Here is a 17,577-nt window from a genome sequence, read left to right on the forward strand (position 1 = left end):
AAGGTAATATATTTGTTTATTTATTAATTCATTATTTCTTATTCAAAGGTTTTATTTCTTCTCTAATACAGTTCCTTCAGGGTATGTTCTTTTAATTTCAGGAAAATCCCAAGAAATATCCTTCATAATTTTTTCTACATTGTCATCTATTTCACCTTCTAAAAATAGGAATCTTCTTCTTTTTATTCCAGGGTTTTCTCTATTAATCAATACTATTGGGACATCTTCTTTGAATAAATCAACTAAAGCTGCAAATGGAAAAACTTTGAGAGAAGTTCCTATTTATATTAAATTTTAAAAGATTTATAACTTTAAAAAAAAATATTGTATTTATTACCCATGACGAATACCAAATCAGCCTTATTTAAGCTGTCTATTTATTAAAAGAAACTCTATGGAAGACTCTCACCAAAGAAAACAATATCAGGTTTTACAATACCTTCCTCACATTCTTTGCAATAACATATTTTATCATTTTTAACTGCTTCATTGAATAATTCAATATCTGCAACTTTTTTACAGTTAACACACTTTGCTGTTCTAAAATGACCATGAGCTTAAACTAGTTTTGATTCAGGAAGTCCTGCTTCTAGTTCTAATCCGTCAATATTTTAAGAAAAATTAATTAAAAGACGATTTCTTCTATTAGTTTCAGCTATAAAGAAGTGACTAGAAGTAAAGTGAGATCCGCAACTTGAGAATTCTTTACAAAGAGTATAGAATGGCTATGGATGATGTTTGAAATAATTTATTTCAAAAATTGCTTCAGGATATGGCAACTTGTATTTCTAGAGTTGGGAGTATAAACCAGATCCAGGAGTTCTAAAATCTGGAATACCAGCAGACACACTAATACCTGCTCCAGTCAAAAACACAATTCGATTGAACTGTCTGTTATTGTATTTGTCATCTTAATTTTTCTCTTAATCAGGAGAAATATCTCTCAAACCATCAATTAAATTTTAGTAGGTAAATTCTTCTTAAATACCATCTTAACCTTTTTTGTTTAGATGCATCTAAAGAAGTTAAGCAGCTATTGCATGAATATCATCTTCTTTTTCTTCTTCTTCTTCATTTGATTCTTATCCTCCATGCTTAACCTTTGAAAATGTTTTCTAAAGATCCTTAATAGTTTTATTTGAAATGTAATTATCACATTTGTAGCACCAAAAACTACCATCAGAAAAAGAAAATACTAGACAGTGCTCTTAATTGCTTTCAACGTGTTTAGCCATATCTTTATTTATATATCTAGAGCAAAATATGTCAGTACAATGTAAGCAAATCCAGTTTTCTCCAATATGGTTACAAGTCTTACAAGGCTTATTTAAAGTTTCTAATGTCATATCATTAAAGACTTCTGTCAAAGTGATAACATTAAGCTATTCAAAATGAGGGCAGTCAAGCTTAGGTTCTACAGCAAACCCAATTAATTAAGCTTCCTTCTAAGCCTCGCTCATAGAATCTGTATTTGATTCTAAATTGCTTAAATCTGTTTTACTAATTTCAGAACTCATTAATATTAATAATTGTTTCTAAAAGTATAATACTATTGTTTTTTAATTGAATTAAACTTTTTTATTCAGACTCAGTATCTTTTAATTTAATAGCAATTAGAATATCTACTAATAAATACTGATTGTTTTATGTCTATGATTGCAAAAACTGTCTGGTGTAGTATAAAATTTATTTAACTATTTTAAATTAAGTAAATATTATTAGTTTTTTTAAAAATTTAAGAGGATTTAAGGTATGTATGATATATTAAGAAAATATTATCTTTAAATGCTTATAAATAATCATAAAAATGTTAGCTTTAAAAATTTAACAATTATCTTAATAAAATTTAAAGTTTAGCTGCTAGCTAAACTTAGGTTTATGAATTAAAAATCAATCAAGGTATTTATCAAATTTTTATTTCAAAAATGCTTGAAAATATAAATAATAAAAAATTGCCTTCACTCGGGATCGAACCGAGGACCGTAAGATCTTCAGTCTTACGCTCTCCCAACTGAGCTATAAAGGCTTTATATTTTTTAGAATAAAATATTTTAGCATTTAGTATGTTTTAAATTTTTACCCAACTTTTCTTAATATTTTTTTAATTTTTTTAAAATTTAAAAAAGCTCAATAAGAATTTATTTACTTATGGTTTGAGATTTAATTTTCAGCTTTCTTTCTAAATAAATTATATGAAATAAATAAATATATTGTTTTTTATGTTGAAATTTATAAAAGCACTTATTAAGTAAGCATTTTTCTAAGATAGTATTTTTTTAAATTAATTTCATAAAATAGAAAGCCTAATAAAAAATTTTTTGTCTAAAGATATTAACTTTCTTAGTAACTTTAAACAAAGCCTAATAAAAAAAATCTTACTGTTTAAATATTCTTATTAATTTACTATCTATTATGTTATAGAAATCAATATCATTTAAATATTTAAGATTAAATAAATGAACAACGATATTTATAAATTTGAAGAGATTATTTATCAACAAAAACCTAATTAATACAAAAAATGTTTTAAGAGTATGAGTTAACTGAATTACAGCAAAATAAAATATTATATTTTGAATTAAATTAAATAAAAGATTATAGAATGATTATTCTTTTTTTTGGTTTTAACTTATATTATGAATACTTTATATAAATAAAAATGATAATATTTATTCTAAGAGAAAATTAATTTCATATAATAGAAAGCCTAATAAAAAATTTTTTGTCTAAAGTTATTAACTTTCTTAGTAACTTTAAACAAAGCCTAATAAAAAAAATCTTACTGTTTAAATATTCTTATTAATTTACTATCTATTATGTTATTGAAATCAATATAATTTAAATATTTAAGATTAAATAAATGAACAAGGATATTTATAAATTTGAAGAGATTATTTATCAACAAAAACCTAATTAATACAAAAAATGTTTTAAGAGTATGAGTTAACTGAATTACAGCAAAATAAAATATTATATTTTGAATTAAATTAAATAAAAGATTATAGAATGATTATTCTTTTTTTTTGGTTTTAACTTATATTATGAATACTTTATATAAATAAAAATGATAATATTTATTCTAAGAGAGTAAGTTATGAAGCTCAATAAAAAACTCATTAGAAATTTTATAAGCTGATAATTTAATTACTTTAGTTATGATTTTAATTAATTGATCTGTTATTTTCATCTAAATTTTATTCTATTTAGCTCTTTTTTTTGCTATCTTCAAATTATTTTTATATTTTTTCAATAAAATGAGAGTAGAATAGTGGGAATACTAATAAACATAGTAAACCAAAGAAGGTTACTATAAGCCAACTAAGCGTATATTAGGAATCTTAATATACTACTAGTGGTGCACACTAATTTCCTTAGGTTATATACCCATCTAGGCATTCAATGCATTCAGAAATACTGCTTCCATAACAGCGCTTACCTAATTTTAGAAATAATTTTTAAATAAATAAAAAAAAAACTCAGTTTTAGATTTACAATTATTAACACAAGGGACACATTTCTATAGTGTCTAACTATAATATTATTAGTCAGTACAATCACACTGAGGTAATGTTAAGATTCCTATAGCTTTGCAGACTTTTATTTTATTAAAAATTGTAAAAAAATATTTTAAAATTTTTATTACGATCAACAGCTGGAGGTTTTGGGTCTATAGGTGGTACATAAGTACAATCACTGGCTACTTTGCAAATAATACAGTCATTACTTGTAGGACCCTTGCAGGTTAAACATTTTGAATCACAGGCTTAGCATGATTAGCCATCTTTTGTCATAAAAGTATTAGATGGGCAATCACATGATCCAGCACCACCAATCACTGAAAGTGCAAATCCTGGCTTACAAGATAAGCAATCAAGTCTACTTCCACCTTGGCATGTGGCACAACTATTAAAGCAACCTAATTTTATTAAAAAAAATAAAATATAATTAATATATTATTGATTTATCCTATTTTTTTATAAATACCTCTGCATTATGTATATGTAAAATCTTCATAGGTTCCATTTTGGCACTTGCATGTATAATTGCTAGTACCTGGTACAAGAACTTTAACTCTATATCCTGAACACTATGTACAATTGCTTGAAGTATTGGCACATTATGAGCAAATTGAATCACACTTAGCACAGTAATTAGGGGCTATCAACGTAGCATACATCCCGCTAGGGCATTAATCACAAGCAGGTAGATTTGTCCTCTAACCTTAACAAGCTATACATTGATTAGCATTATTAGCACATCCAGAGCAGATAGGGTTACAACTAGGGCATTAAACTTAAGTTGGATAATTATCAAATGTTCCAAAAGGGCATGTACAAGAAGGTGGATTCACTCTATTTTGTGCACATTGTATACATCCTGAAGAGTTACATGAGTTGCATCTGCTATCGCATGGAAGGCATTACTATTAACCGGCAACCTCATAAAAATTTTGAGGACACACGCAAGTGTTAGTATTAGGATCTAAGACTCTGTTTGAGTTACATGTCAAACACGTAGTTGACAAACCACTGCACGTTTTACAATTACTATCACATGGTTGGCAATCAGTATCTAGTAATTATAAAAATTAAATTAAAATAATTAATAATGTATTATAAATTTTTACTTCCTGTATCATAAAATCCTGGTTAGCAGTCGCAATTTGGAGGATTAGATAGCCTGTTTTAGCCTTAACAAGTTAAGCAATTTAGAGCTGAACCACTGCAAGTACTGCATTTATATCCACAACTTGAGCAATTTCTTTAGTTTCCACTATACTTTCCAGGAGGACATGTTGAACAGCTAGGAGGGCCTGTTCTATCTCCGCTACAAGTTGTGCATGCAGTTGCATTAGTGCATGTTGCACATTAAAAGCTGCAAGCTGGGCATATAGCTAAACCTGAATCATATGTGCCTGTTGGGCAATCACAGTTATTAGTAAATATATTCTTTGTCCTGTTTGGCTTGCAAACTATGCAATTTTAATTTGAAGGACCATTACAAGTAGTACAAAAGCTACTGCAAGCAATACAATCAAGACTCACACCTAAATATATTTAATTATATTTTTTAACATTCTTAATATTCTTAATGCTTTAGTTTAATTAGAATTAACTTTTTAATTTAAATTTAATTTCAAATCAATAAAATAATTTTGTTAAATTACCATCATCATAATAACCATCTTTGCAGATGCATGCAGGAGGCTGTTAAATAAAAAAGAAAGAAATAAATAAATTATAAATTAAAATTATAATATAATTTTTTACATTTATTCTATTTGAACCATTACAAGCAATACACTAATATGGCTAAACGCCTGTACATCCATTACATCTAGGATTACAGTTTTGACAAGTGTTATTAACATCTACTTAACCAGGAGGACATATACAATTTGATGGATTTGCTGGATCTTAAACTCTACCTGCTTAACATGCACTGCAAATAGTCGGGTCAAGTATTGAACATCTAGCACATTTAGGAGAACATCCTTTGTCTGTATCAGAAGGACAGTTATTTGTTCCATCATCAACAGTTCCAGGTGGACATTAGCAATCTGGACCTTATCTTCTACCTAAACAATTTCCTTGGCAATTATTGGCAGAAGTAACACAAGAGGCACAACCAATTTTACAGCTAGGGCATATGGTGCTTTGATAATCTTCATAGGTACCTGGAGGGCAAGTACAACCTGCTGATAAAACTCTATTTCCTTTGCATTTAGTACAGCTTGTTGCAGTTCCTGTACAATATTGGCATTTAAAATCGCATTCTATTTTGTGAAAAAAGTAATTCTATCATTTTATGAATATTAATTAAAATAATGATTACACCAGCAAGCATAAGAAGTAGGAATGCTATAATACCCAGGAGGAACAGGATCACATAAACAATAAAACTTAACACAAGGTTTGACTAATGCAAAAGATTGAATGCCAAACTAACTAGTTTGTGTATTACACCATGAAGAATATAAAAACGAAAAGGTGGATTTTGTTGTATCTATACCTTGGTAAGTTAGTACTCTTCTAATATTATTTTAAGATGCTGTCTAATTAAAAATATTAATTACAGGCATGTAAATTGTTTATGGAGGAACTTTTCCTGCTGGTCCAGTATACACACAACTTCTTGAGGAAGGGCAAGCTCTATTTGAATAAATTTGACTTTCGTCAGTAAGCATAAAATTTTTCAAGATATTATAAACTGGGATGCTTGGATTCATGGCAATGTAGAAAATATCAATTCTTTGAATAGGTATTCCTTTATAGGCTTTAACACTCAACTGAAATTTATCTACATCAATAGATAATGTTTTTATTTCAAAAGAATGTCCTGTACCAGGAGGTATTAGGATACCAGTATACCCAGCAGTAACTTAAGGAACAAACTTCTAACGGGTATTAAATGAGATTATTGTGGAAACCCATTAATCAGAAGCAGCAACATTTGCTAAATTTGGAAAAGCTGCACTAGTAAAACTGAATTATCCTATTTCAATTTCAGGATCAATTGATGCAATGTAAAAAGGTTAAGAGTTATAAATTTTTCCACTCCCTAAACCGCGCTACATTTATATTGTAAATCCAGTAGTAGACACAGAGTTGTAGCTTAATTAAAAGCTTTATAGTGTTGAACCTAAATCATAATCAAGTGTACTCATAGATAAAAATATTTAGGGTACTATTGGTAAAGGCGGATTAAACGTAATAGAAACGGAATCTATATTCTAAGTATCTGGATTAGGTATAGGGACAGTTAAAACTCTAGTAGTTCCACTAATAACTAGAGGATTTAAGTCAATACCTTTTAGTTAAAATTTCAAATAGAATTAAAATACTAATTAGATTTTTTTGAAAATTATTTACTATAGTCACATTATTATTGTATTTAAGCAAAAGTATTTAAACAAGGTGTGCATTCTTGATAAGGTTAAGTATGAACAGTATTAGCATCAGCCTAAATATTTTATTAAAATCATTTAGTATCATAATATTTATTTTTTTTAACTTTATTCTAAATATATATTTTTATTTAAGCGATTTAATTACTTATTATAGGTAGAATGAAAATTAAATATTTTATAAAATAATTACTTTTGGGCAGTAATCTGTGCTCGGCCAGCAAATTCCATTAGCCAAAACATATCCACTTTTACAATAAATACATTTTTGATCACTTAAATATTTAGAAGATTGGAGAATGCAGTTTGACATACAAAAGGTGAATTATCCAGGGTCATTTAAGTATTACCTAAAGTATGAACCTTAGTATACACGAAAATTTCTCATTGAATAAGAACCTGAGTAGTTTATACCGGGATTATTTAATGCATAAATTGCAGGTACTTTTGAAGGCCAAGTAGCACTTATATAACCAACAGCTTATTGCATACCGTTTATGTATATTCTTACAAATATTTTTGAAGCTCCTGGGAATTAGCAAATATTAATAACAGCTTCATGACCAGCCCCACCTCCATTAATAGTTGTTATGGGTGGAGAAGTATAACATGAAGAAACGCTAATACATATTATAATTGAGTAACCGCCACCAGCAGCTTAATAAGCTATAGTTAAAATTAGATTAGCTTAGTTATCTGATATTAAAATATTATTGAAGCTAGCTGGATTTCCATTGATTGTCATCCAATAAGAAAATGTTTCTTCATTATATTGTATATTAGTAGCAATTAAAGCTGTACTGCCTTAATTAAATGTAAGGGCTTCATATGTTCCAATAGAAACCCAAGCTGGATCCAAAATAGGTTCTGGATCTCTAGTTGTTCCTAACATCATATCTGGTAAATTAAATTATGTATCAGAAACATATTAAGGTGATATAGTATTTGGAGCCATTAAAGTATATTGAGCAATTAGATTTAAATCAGAATGACGAAGTTCAAGTAAGAATTAAGGATTTGTTGTATCTAAATCATAATTTGCAGATACTTAAATTGAATACATAGGCGAACAAGAAGGGAAATAAGCTGGAGTAGCATCGAAATATAAACCTAAATTAGGAAAGACTCCAAAGTTTGTTGGAATATTTGCTGTAAATGATCCTTAATAAGCTAATTAAGAAGTAGAGTCGATAGGATTAATAGCAATTTTAAATATTTAAGTATTGAAATTTATAGAAAACGCATAAAAACTCCACTAACCCATTAATGATGAAAAATTTGGAACCACAACAGGAGTTGCTTAGTTATAATTAGCTTGCAGTTGATTTTAACCATTATTATTAAAGAAAAAAGCCAACAATCTTCTTGTATTATCTCCATTTAATTCAGATTCACCGTTCATTGGCAATGTTACTCCATTTGTATTCGTAGAAAGATATATCAAAGTTTGCCACTAATTAGTTAAATCTGGATTCCCTGTTGGTTTCCACCATCCTGATATTGTTAATTTTTAAGAAGTTGAAAGTACATCTGCTCCCATATCCTAGATTTTCTTTAAGTTATAACTAAAAGTTTATGAATTTGTGCAGGGTGATTGGTATTATCCATTCATTAATCCAAAATTATTACATGGGTAATCACAACGGATTTATTTCATAATTATACATGAAAAAACCCCTAAGACAATAAAAAATTATGAAAGCATGAGTGATAATATTAATCTTAATATCAAAACCTTCTTTTTTGCTTATCTTGTAAATATTTTATGAAGCGCTTTCAGAATTTTTCTTTCTTCAATTAATCAAATATGAGAATTAGCTGTTTTTCCTTAATATAAATCTTTTGATTTTTTATTATCTGCTAATATCTACAAAAGCTATTAATTAGTTAACATACTTTAATTAAAAAGTGAGAGGGCTATCTAAAAAAAAAAAAAATAAGGTTGAAAATTAATTATTTGAAGTTTTAATATATTAATAACTAATAATTACATATGTTCAAAGTATTATACCCATCAATTTATTCAAAAAATTTTATTAATTAAGTGTATGACATATATATATATATAATTTAACCATTCAATTTATAAATAAATATTATATACATTTATTTCTAAATAATATTCATGGTTAATAAATCAATTAATTGTAAAATTTTATCAAAATTTCTAATTGAATATTTTAGTTTACATGAACAAATTTAAATTAATACTAACAAATTTTTAATAAAGGATACCTAATCAAATAAATTCTTTATATCATTTATTTTTGACTCAAATTAATATTCTTAAAAAATTAATATTAAAATATTCTATTTATTAATTTTTTATTTTCAAAAATGTGTAGCTACACTAATTTTTTTAAATTTTCATCCTTCAGTATAATTCAAATTGCATTGAAGTTTATTTTGGTAATAAATAAATAAATATATAAATAAAAAATTGCTATCACTCTTTCAGTATTGAACAAATTATTTTAAGATCTTCAGTCTATGCTCTCCAAACTAAACTATAAAGGTATTTAATAATTTTTTATTTTAAAAATGATACCTAATCAATATTTTTAAATTTAAACTAAATAAGTAAATAAAAAAAATGCCTTCACTCGGGATCGAACCGAGGACCGTAAGATCTTCAGTCTTACGCTCTCCCAACTGAGCTATAAAGGCTTTATATTTTTTAGAATAAAATATTTTAGCATTTAGTATGTTTTTAAATTTTTACCCAAATTTTCTTAATATTTTTTAATTTCTTTAAAATTTAAAAAAGCTAAATAAAAATTTTTTGGTTTGAGTTTTAATTTTAAGCTTTCTTTCTTTCTTTCTAATTAATATAAAATTAAATAAATTAATATTAAGTTTTTTAGGTTGAAATTTATAAAAGCACTTATTAAGTAAGCATTTTTCTAAGATAGTATTTTTTTAAATTAATTTGATTTTATAGAAAGCCTAATAAAAAGTTTTTTTGTCTAAAGTTATTAATTTACTTAGTAACTTTAAACAAAACCTAATAAAAAAAATCTTACTGTCTAAATATTCTTATTAATTTACTATCTATTATGTTATTGAAATCAATATCATTTAAATATTTAAGATTAAATAAATGAACAAGGATGTTTTTAAATTTGAAGTAAGTGATTATTTATCAACAAAAACCTAAATAAAACAAAAAAATGTTTTAAGAGTATGAGTAAACTGAATTACAGCAAAATAAAATATTATATTTTGAATTAAAGTAAATTAAATAAAAGATAATTGAATTATTATTCTATTTTTTTGGTTTTAACTTATATTATGAATACTTTATATAAACAAAAATGATATTTATTTCTAAGAGAGTAAGCTATGCAGCTCAACGTATAGCTCATTAAAAATTTTATAAGCTGATAATTTAATTATTTTAGTTATGATTTTATTGAATTGACCTGTTATTTTTATCTAAATTTTATTCTATTTAGCTCTTTTTTTTGCTTTCTTCAAATTATTTTTATATTTTTTCAATAAAATGAGAATAAAATAGTGGGAATACTAACAAACATAGTAAACCAAAAAAGATTCCTATAAGCCAACTTAGTGTATATTAGGAATCTTAATATACTACTGTTAGTACACACTAATTTCCTAAGGTTATATACCCATCTAGACATTCAACACATTCTGAAATACTGCTTCCATAACAGCGCTTACCTAATTTAAGAAATAATTTTTTAATAAGTAAATATAAAACTCTGTTTAAATTTACAATTATTAACACAAGGGACACATTTCTATAGTGCCTAACTATAATACTATTAGTCAGTGCAATCACACTAAGGTAATGTTAAGATTCCAAGAGCCTTGCATACTTTTATTATATTAAAATTGTAAATATTTTTTTAAAAAATTTTATTACAATCAACAGCTGGAGGTTTTGGGTTATCTGGTTGGGTGGAAGTACAATCACTAGCTACTTTGCAAGTAATACAGTCATTACTTGTAGGACCCTTGCAGGTTAAACATTTTGAATCGCAGGCTTAACATGATTAACCATCTTTTGTCATAAAAGTATTAGAAGGGCAATCACATGATCCAGCACCACCAATCACTGAAAGAACAAATCCTGGTTTACATTATAAGCAATCAAGTCTACTTCCTCCTTGACATTTGACACAACTATTAAAGCAACCTAATTTTATTAATATAAATAAAATATAATATTTTATTTATCCTATTTTTATAAAAATACCTCTGCATTATGTATATGTAAAATCTTCATAGGTTCCATCTTGACACTTGCATGTATAATTGCTAGTACCTGGAACAAGAACTTTAACTCTATATCCAGAACACTATGTACAGTTGTTTGAAGTATTGGTACACTATGAGCAAATTGAATCACACTTAGCACAGTAATTAGGGGCTATTAATGTAGCATACATACCGTTAGGGCATTAATCACAAGCAGGTAGATTTGTTCTCTAACCTTAACAAGCTATACATTGATTTGCATTATTAGCACATCCAGAGCAGATAGGGTTACAACTAGGACATTAAACTTAAGTAGGATAATTATCAAATGTTCCAAAAGGACATGTACAAGAAGGTGGATTCACTCTATTTTGTGCACATTGTATACATCCTGAAGAGTTACATGAGTTGCATCTGCTATCACATTAAAGGCATTGCTATTAGCCGGCAACCTCGTAAAAATTTTGAGGACACACGCAAGTGTTAGTATTAGGATCTAAGACTCTGCTTGAGTTACATGTCAAGCACGTAGTTGATAAACCACTACATGTTTTACAATTACTATCACATGGTTGGCAATCAGCATCTAGTAATTTCAAAATTAAATTAAAATAATGAATAATATTTAATAAATTTTACTTCCTGAATCATAAAATCCTGGCTAACAATCGCAACTAGGAGGATTAGAAAGCCTGTTTTAACCTTAACAGGTTAAGCAATTTAGAGCTGAACCACTGCAAGTACTGCATTTATATCCACAACTTGAACAATTTGTTTAGTTTCCACTGTATTTTCCAGGAGGACATGTTGAGCAACTAGGAGGGCCTGATCTATCTCCACTACAAGTGGTGCATGTAGTTGCATTTGTGCATGTTGCACATTAAAAACTGCAAGTTGGGCATATTGCTAAACCTGAATCATATGTGCCTGTTGGACAATCACAGTTATTAGTAAATATATTCTTTGTCCTGTTTGGTTTGCATACTATGCAATTTTAATTTGAAGGACCATTGCAAGTAGTACAAAAGTTACTGCAAGCAATACAATCTAGACTCACACCTAAATTATATTTATTTTTATTTTTATTGCTCAATTTAAAAATTCATAAAATGAAAATAAAGAAGGATATTTGAAAGCATTAGAAAGAATAATGGATATCTAATATTGTTATCAAACATTTATTTAACTAAAATTCTCTATTTAATTTAAATATAATTTAAAATCAATAAAATAATTTTATCAAATTACCATCATCATAATAGCCATCTTTGCAGATGCATGCAGGAGGCTGTTAAATAAATAAATAAACAAATAAATAAATTTTAAATAAAAATCAGCATGTAATTTTTACATTTATTCTATTTGAACCATTACAAGCAACACACTAATATGGCTAAACACCTGTGCATCCATTACATCTAGGATTACAGTTTTGACAAGTGTTATTAACATCTACTTAACCAAGAGGACATATACAATTCGATGGATTTTTAGGATCTTAGACTCTACCTGCTTAACATGCACTGCATTTAGTTGGATCTAGTATTGAACATCTAGCACATTTAGGATCGCATCCTTTGTCTGTATCAGAAGGACAGTTATTTGTTCCATCATCAACAGTTCCAGGTGGACATTAACAATCTGGACCCTATCTTTTACCTAAACAATTTCCTTGGCAATTATTGGCAGAAGTAACACAAGAGGCACAACCAACTTTACAGCTAGGGCATATAGTGCTTTGAAAATATTCATAGGTACCTGGAGGGCAAGTACAACCTGTTGATAAAACTCTATTTCCTTTGCATTTAGTACAGCTTGTCGCAGTTCCTGTACAATATTGGCATTTAAAATCACATTCTATTTTGTTAAAAAAAATAATGTCATGATTTTATCAATATTAATTAAAATAATGATTACACCAGCAAGCAAAAGAAGAAGGAATGCTAAAATACCCAGGAGGAACAGGATCACATAAGCAATAAAACTTAACACATGGTTTGACTAATGCAAAAGATTGAATGCCAAACTAACTAGTTTGTGTATCACACCAAGTATAATATGAAAATGAAAAAGTAGATTTTGTTGTATCTATACCTTGGTAATGTAGCCTTCTTCTAATATTATTTTAAGATGCTGCCTAATTAAAAATATTAATTACAGGCATGTAAATTGTTTATGGTGGAACTTTTCCTGCTGGTCCAGTATACACACAACTTCTTGAGGAAGGGCAAACTTTATTTGAAAATATTTAACTTTCGTCAGTAAGCATAAAATTTTTCAAGATATTATAAACTGGGATGCTTGGATTCATGGCAATATAGAAAATATCAATCCTTTGAATGGGTACCCCTTTATAGGCTTTAACACTCAACTGAAATTTATCTACATCAATAGATTATGTTTTTATTTCAAAAGAATGTCCTGTAGCAGCAGGTATTAGAATACCAACATATCCTGCAGTAACTTAAGGAACAAACTTCTAACGGGTATTAAATTAGATAATAGTCGAAACCCATTAATCAGAAGTTGCAACATTTACTAAATTTGGAAAAGCTACACTATCAAAACTGAATTATCCTATTTCAATGTCAGGATCAATTGATGCAATATAAAAAGGTTAGGATTCATAAATTATTCCACTCCCTAAACCGCGCTACATTTGTATTTTAAATCCAGTAGTAGATACAGAGTTGTAGCTTAATTAAAAGCTTTAAAGTGTATGACCTAAATCATAATCAAGTGTACTCATACATAAAAATATTTAGGGTACTATTGGCAAAGGCGGATTAAATGTAATAGAAACTGAATCAAGATTCTAAAAATCTGGATACGGTACATAAACATTAAAAGATCTTGTAGTTCCACTGATAACTAGAGGATTTAAGTCAATACCTTTTAGTTAAAATTTCAAATAGAATTAAAATAATAATTAGATTATTTTAAAAATTATTTACTATAGTCGCATTATTATTGAATTTAAGCAAAAGTATTTAGACAAGGTGTACATTCTTGATAGGGTTAAGTATGAACAGTATTTGCATCAGCCTAAATATTTTTATTAAAATCATTAATTAATTATAAAATTATTTATTTTTTTTAACTTTATTCTAAATATTTTTTGTATAAGTGATTTAATAATTTTTTTATCATTATAAAATTAAACATTTTATAAAATAATTACTTTTGGGCAGTAATCTGTGCTTGGCCAGCAAATTCCATTAGCTAAAACATATCCACTTTTACAATAAATACATTTTTGATCACTTAAATATTTAGAAGATTGGAGAATGCAGTTCGACTGACAAAAGGTGAATTATCCAGGGTCATTTAAGTATTACCTAAAGTATGAACCTTAGTATATACGAAAATTTCTCATTGAATAAGAACCTGCGTAGTTTACACTAGGATTATTTAATGCATATACTGATGGTACTTTTGAAGGCCAAGTAGTACTTATATAACCAACAGCTTATTGAATACCGTTTATGTATATTCTTACAAATATTTTTGAAGCTCCTGGGAATTAGCAAATATTAATAACAGCTTCATGACCAGCTCCACCTCCATTAATAGTTGCTATGGGTGGAGAAGTATAACATGAAGAAACGCTAATACATATTATAATCGAGTAACCGCCACCAGCAGCTTAATAAGCTATAGTTAAAATTAGATTAGCTTAGTTATCTGATATTAAAATATTATTGAAGCTAGCTGGATTTCCATTAATTGTCATCCAATAAGAAAATGTTTCTTCATTATATTGTATATTAGTAGCAATTAAAGCTGTACTGCCTTAATTAAATGTAAGGGCTTCATATGTTCCAATAGAAACCCAAGCTGGATCCAAAATAGGTTCTGGATCTCTAGTTGTTCCTAACATCATATCTGGTAGATTAAATTAAGTATCAGAAACATATTAAGGTGATATAGTATTTGGAGCCATTAAATTATATTGAGCAATTAGATTTAAATCGGAATGACGAAGTTCAAGTAAGAATTAAGGATTTGTTGTATCTAAATCATAATTTGCAGATACTTAAATTGAATACATAGGCGAACAAGAAGGGAAATAAGCTGGAGTAGCATCGAAATATAAACCTAAATTAGGAAAGACTCCAAAGTTTGTTGGAATATTTGCTGTAAATGATCCTTAATAAGCTAATTAAGAAGTAGAGTCGATAGGATTAATAGCAATTTTAAATATTTAAGTATTGAAATTTATAGAAAACGCATAAAAACTCCACTAACCCATAAATGATGAAAAATTTGGAACCACAACAGGAGTTGCTTAGTTATAATTAGCTTACAGTTGATTTTAACCATTATTATTAAAGAAAAAAGCCAACAATCTTCTTGTATTATCTCCATTTAATTCAGATTCACCGTTCATTGGCAATGTTACTCCATTTGTATTCGTAGAAAGATATATCAAAGTTTGCCACTAATTAGTTAAATCTGGATTCCCTGTTGGTTTCCACCATCCTGATATTGTTAATTTTTAAGAAGTTGAAAGTACATCTGCTCCCATATCCTAGGTTTTCTTTAAGTTATAACTATAAGTTTATGAATTTGTGCAGGGTGATTGGTATTATCCATTTATTAATCCAAAATTATTACATGGGTAATCACAACGGATTTATTTCATAATTATACATGAAAAAACCCCTAAGACAATAAAAAATTATGAAAGCATGAGTGATAATATTAATCTTTATATCAAAACCTTCTTTTTTGCTTATCTTGTAAATATTTTATGAAGCGCTTTCAGATTTTTTCTTTCTTCAATTAATCAAATATAAGAATTAGCTGTTTTTCCTGGATATAAATCTTTTTATTTTTTATTATCTGCTAATATCTACAAAAGCAATTAAATAGTTAGCTTACTTTAATTAATAAGTGAGTGGGCTATCTAAAAATAAAAAAAATAAGGTTGAAAATTAATTATTTGAAGTTTTATTATATTAATAACTAATAATTACATATGTTAAAAGTATTATATCCATCAATTTATTCAAACAATTTTATTAATTAAGTGTATGACATATATATATATATAATGTAACCATTCAATTTATAAATAAATATTATATACATTTATTTCTAAATGATATTCATGGTTAATAAATCAATTAATTGTAAAATTTTATCAAAATTTCTAATTGAATATTTTAGTTTACATGAACAAATTTAAATTAATACTAACAAATTTTTAATAAAATATACCTAATCAAATAAATTCTTTATATCATTTATTTTTAACTCAAATTAAATTTTTTAAAAATTAATATTAAAATATTTTATTTATTCATTTTTTATTTTCAAAAATGTTTAGCTACACTAATTTTTTTAAATTTTCATCCTTCAATATAATTCAAATTGCATTGAAGTTTATTTTGGTAATAAATAAATAAAAAATTGCTATCACTCTTTCAGTAATGAACTAATTATTTTAAGATCATCAGTCTATGCTCTCTCTCCCAATTAAACTATAAAGGTATTTAATAATTTTTTATTTTAAAAATGATACCTAATCAATATTTTTAAATTTAAACTAAATAAGTAAATAAAAAAAATGCCTTCACTCGGGATCGAACCGAGGACCGTAAGATCTTCAGTCTTACGCTCTCCCAACTGAGCTATAAAGGCTTTATATTATAAATTTTTATTTTAAAAATGACACCTAAATGAAATATTTTAAAATTAACAAATAAATAAATAAAAAAATGCCTTCACTCGGGATCGAACCGAGGACCGTAAGATCTTCAGTCTTACGCTCTCCCAACTGAGCTATAAAGGCTTTATATTTTTATAGAATTTAAAAATTTAGTTTTTATTTTTTATGTTTCTTTTTAATTTAAATTTAATCAATAAATATTTTTAAAATAAAATTTAATACTTAAATATATTTATTCAGCTAAATTATGAAATGAATTTTAACTTGAATTTTAAAATATTATTTAATTTTAATTAAACTGATTAAAATATGTTTATTTATCTCTCTTCTTAGATTTGATTATAGATATTTTCAAAAATCTTTTTTAATCTCTATTTTTTTTTTATTTATTTATTTGTTAATTTTAAAATATTTCATTTAGGTGTCATTTTTAAAATAAAAATTTATAATATAAAGCCTTTATAGCTCAGTTGGGAGAGCGTAAGACTGAAGATCTTACGGTCCTCGGTTCGATCCCGAGTGAAGGCATTTTTTTTGTTCAATTATTTAATTATATGGCTATTAAAGTATGTTTCTTTTCTGAGTCTTTTATTAAACAAATTTTTATAATATAAAGCCTTTATAGCTCAGTTGGGAGAGCGTAAGACTGAAGATCTTACGGTCCTCGGTTCGATCCCGAGTGAAGGCATTTTTTTATAAATAAATTTATTCATATTTTTAGTTGAAAATATCAAAAATAAATTCATAAATTATTTCTTTTTTATTAACATTA

General features: G+C 26.9%; 3 protein-coding genes across 3 annotated transcripts; all 3 read right to left on the reverse strand. All coding sequences in view use genetic code 6, as the record gives it.

Moving 5' to 3' along the window:
- Positions 1-42: 42 nt before the first annotated feature.
- TTHERM_00526990 (SIR2 family histone deacetylase, putative) lies at positions 43-1,517 on the reverse strand (the record flags this gene model as incomplete). Its single annotated transcript, XM_001028110.3, has 2 exons — positions 43-278; positions 338-1,517. 2 exons carry the CDS (start codon positions 1,515-1,517, stop codon positions 43-45), a joined length of 1,416 nt encoding a protein of 471 aa, XP_001028110.1.
- A 977-nt stretch (positions 1,518-2,494) lies between these two features.
- TTHERM_000527078 (H-type lectin domain protein) lies at positions 2,495-8,764 on the reverse strand (the record flags this gene model as incomplete). The annotated part of the gene is made up of 9 exons (XM_012801094.1): positions 7,101-8,764; positions 6,873-6,963; positions 5,836-6,810; positions 5,271-5,776; positions 5,168-5,207; positions 4,628-5,047; positions 3,985-4,572; positions 3,644-3,916; positions 2,495-3,594 (listed from the first exon to the last, which is right to left on the reverse strand). The coding sequence occupies exons 1-9, from the start codon at positions 8,610-8,612 to the stop codon at positions 2,495-2,497; spliced, it is 5,505 nt and encodes a 1,834-aa protein (XP_012656548.1). The 5' UTR covers positions 8,613-8,764.
- A 1,504-nt stretch (positions 8,765-10,268) lies between these two features.
- Positions 10,269-15,659, reverse strand: TTHERM_000527079 (H-type lectin domain protein; the record flags this gene model as incomplete). The annotated part of the gene is made up of 10 exons (XM_012801095.1): positions 10,269-10,591; positions 10,647-10,748; positions 10,797-11,069; positions 11,130-11,717; positions 11,771-12,190; positions 12,380-12,419; positions 12,483-12,988; positions 13,049-14,023; positions 14,086-14,176; positions 14,313-15,659. 10 exons carry the CDS (start codon positions 15,657-15,659, stop codon positions 10,269-10,271), a joined length of 4,665 nt encoding a protein of 1,554 aa, XP_012656549.1.
- Positions 15,660-17,577: the final 1,918 nt, after the last annotated feature.

Source organism: Tetrahymena thermophila (assembly GCF_000189635.1).
Source record: "Tetrahymena thermophila SB210 genomic scaffold scf_8253811, whole genome shotgun sequence".
Lineage (NCBI taxonomy): Eukaryota > Ciliophora > Oligohymenophorea > Hymenostomatida > Tetrahymenidae > Tetrahymena > Tetrahymena thermophila.